The sequence below is a fragment of the Terrapene carolina genome, unplaced genomic scaffold (genome assembly GCF_002925995.2).
Source record: "Terrapene carolina triunguis isolate 2854851 unplaced genomic scaffold, T_m_triunguis-2.0 Scaffold21, whole genome shotgun sequence".
NCBI classification, from domain to species: Eukaryota; Metazoa; Chordata; order Testudines; family Emydidae; genus Terrapene; species Terrapene triunguis.
Window position 1 is genome coordinate 6621816 of NW_020664372.1, and position 2316 is coordinate 6624131.

At 60.5% G+C, this 2316-nt stretch overlaps 1 protein-coding gene across 2 annotated transcripts; it reads right to left on the minus strand.

Annotated features, from left to right (window-relative positions):
* Positions 1–259: 259 nt before the first annotated feature.
* Positions 260–2316, minus strand: POU4F1 (POU class 4 homeobox 1). 2 transcript variants are annotated; one of them, XM_026657813.1, is made up of 3 exons: positions 2109–2231; positions 1009–1279; positions 260–939 (listed from the first exon to the last, which is right to left on the minus strand). In XM_026657813.1, exons 1-3 carry the CDS (start codon positions 2229–2231, stop codon positions 260–262), a joined length of 1074 nt encoding a protein of 357 aa, XP_026513598.1. The 2 variants fall into 2 exon arrangements, with proteins under 2 accessions (XP_026513598.1, XP_024074024.2); XM_024218256.2 differs by having other exon boundaries at positions 260–1279; positions 2109–2316.

A 2316-nucleotide genomic window follows, 5' to 3' on the forward strand; every position in this document is an offset into this window, starting at 1 on the left:
TAGAAGTTTGTTGTTGTTTTTTTCTCCCCCCTACATTGTTCCTTGGTCCCCAGGAGATTTTGAGAGTGTCTCTGGTCAAACAAGAAGTCCACTGGCTCCTCTAGCCCCCTCGCCCCTTCCACAATCTCCCCTCCCACTCGCACCCCCCCCCAATCTCCCTCCCTTCACTCCCAGCCCCCCAACAGCTCCCCCCTCGGTCCCCTCCCTTCTTCCACACTCCAGGGGATGGAAACTTGGCGCGTTGGTTTTGTTGGCTTGTTTAGTAGGTGGCGGAAAATTTCATCCTTTTTTGCTTCTGTCTCTGGTTGCAAAACCAAACCCGCACTACGTTCTTTTTCAGGTCCAATTTCTCGGCGATGGCGGCGATCTTCTCGGAGGAGGGCCGGGGCTGCACGGCGAAGTACGCCTCCAGGGAGCGCTTCTCCGGGGCGGCGATGGAAGTCCGCTTGCGCTTCTTCTCGCCCCCGTTGAAGAGCTCGGGCTTGTTCATTTTCTCGCGCTGGGCGCCCTCGGCCTCCTCCAGCCAGGCCTGCAGGATGGGCTTGAGCGCGATCATGTTGTTGTGGGACAGGGTGAGCGACTCGAAGCGGCAGATGGTGCTCTGGCTCAGCGAGCCCACGCCGGGGATCTTCAGGTTGGCCAGGGCCGAGCCCACGTCGGCCTGGGTCACGCCCAGCTTGATCCGCCGCTGCTTGAAGCGCTCGGCGAAGGCCTCCAGCTCGCGGGGGTCCGTGTCCGAGTCGCAGATGGAGGCCAGGCCGGCAGCCCCCACCACCGCCGAGGCCACCTGCCCCGCCGCGCCGTGGTGAGCGGCCACCAGCCCCGGGTGGGGCAGGCCCGAGGGCATGTTCATGGCGGCCGGGTGCGACAGGTGGCCCAGGCCGTGCATGTGCGAGTGGGGATGGGCCGAGGTGGAGATCAAGCCCCCCCCGCCGCCGCCTCCGCCGCCTCCCCCTCCTCCTCCTCCGCCGCCGCCTCCGCCCCCGCCGGCCCCTTCGTGCCCCCCGCCGCCGGCCATGAGCGCCAGCGACGGGGAGGTGATGTGGTCCAGCAGGTCCCCGGGCTCCAGCGCCTGGTGGTGATGGTGGTGGTGGTGGTGGTGGTGCGCCAGCGGCACGGTGGAGGTGGAGGTGCACGGCACGCTGTTCATGGTGTGGTAGGTGGCGTCCGGCTTGAACGGGTGGCTCTTGCCCTGGGACACGGCGATGTCGACGGCCGCCAGAGCCTCGGCCCGGGCCAGCAGGGTCTCATCCAGGCTGGCGAAGATATTGCTCTGCAACTGCAATCGACACAAAGGGGGGGGAGCATAGGGGGGCAGAAAGGAGAGTGGGGTGGGAGAGAGACGCGGGAGGGGGGTAATAAAAGGGCAAACGCCGGGGAGAGAGGCGAGGAGAATTGGGGCAGAGAGAAGAGAGTAAAGTGGAGATGGGGAAAGCAGGGGCAGATGGGGGGATATAGTGGGGGAGACAGGGCAGGAGGGAACGGAAAGGGGGGAGCAAGCCAGGGAGGGAGGGAGAAGAGAGAATCACAGGGGAGCCAAAGGAGAGGGGGAGCGAGGGAATGGGGGAGCCGAGAGAGGGGCGAATACCAGGGAGAGAGCAAGGAGTGGAAGAGAAAATAAAGAGAGGAGGAAGGTGGGAAGAAAGAGAGCAGGAAGCAGGGCAAGGAGTGGAGGAGAGCAGCAAAGGAGGGAGCAGGGAGAGGAGGGAACCAGAAAGCGGGGGAAAGTGAAAGAGAGGAGCGGGGGGCAAAGAAAAAGAAAAGAAAGGAGAAGAAGAAATGGATATGTAACTCTCAGCTGGGGAATTGTGTCAAACACCAGCGCGCATAAAGAACATTCCTTTCAGAGGCCGAGTCATAAAAATTAATACCGAAAGTGGAGGAAGTCGGAGACTCGTGTGAACACCGCTTTCAAAAAAGATCACAGGCGCTCAGATGATTGCAGAGGAGGACATGAAAAAAACATTAAGCGCCGCTTGTCAAAATGTGCCTCGCAGCGGTTTTTTTATTAATGCACATACATGCAGTATACAGGGGAGAGAGAGAGAGAGAGAGAGAGAGAGAGAGAGAGAGAGAGAGAGAGAGAGATGCAGCGGCTTGCCCCTTACCGGTGGAGTTGGTAGACAGGCTCTTCTTATTGCTTCCGAGCTGGAGTGCAGCGAGGGGTACTTGTGTTCAGGTAGGGTGGGATGCATGGCAAAATGCGGCTGTTTGCTGTTCATGGACATCATCTTGAAGGCTTGGCATGTAAATCCACAAACACTCCTGAAGTAAGGGGAAAAGTGCTCTCCGGGCGCTCTCCGGGATGAGGGTGCA

Coding starts and splice junctions, on each gene's coding strand:
- POU4F1 (XM_024218256.2), bottom strand. CDS start 2,231: ATGATGTCCATGAACAGCAAACAGCCGCATTTTGCCATGCATCCCACC. Junction 1,280..2,108: donor CCTGTCTACCAACTCCACCG/GTAAGGGGCAAG, acceptor TGTCGATTGCAG/TTGCAGAGCAATATCTTCGC.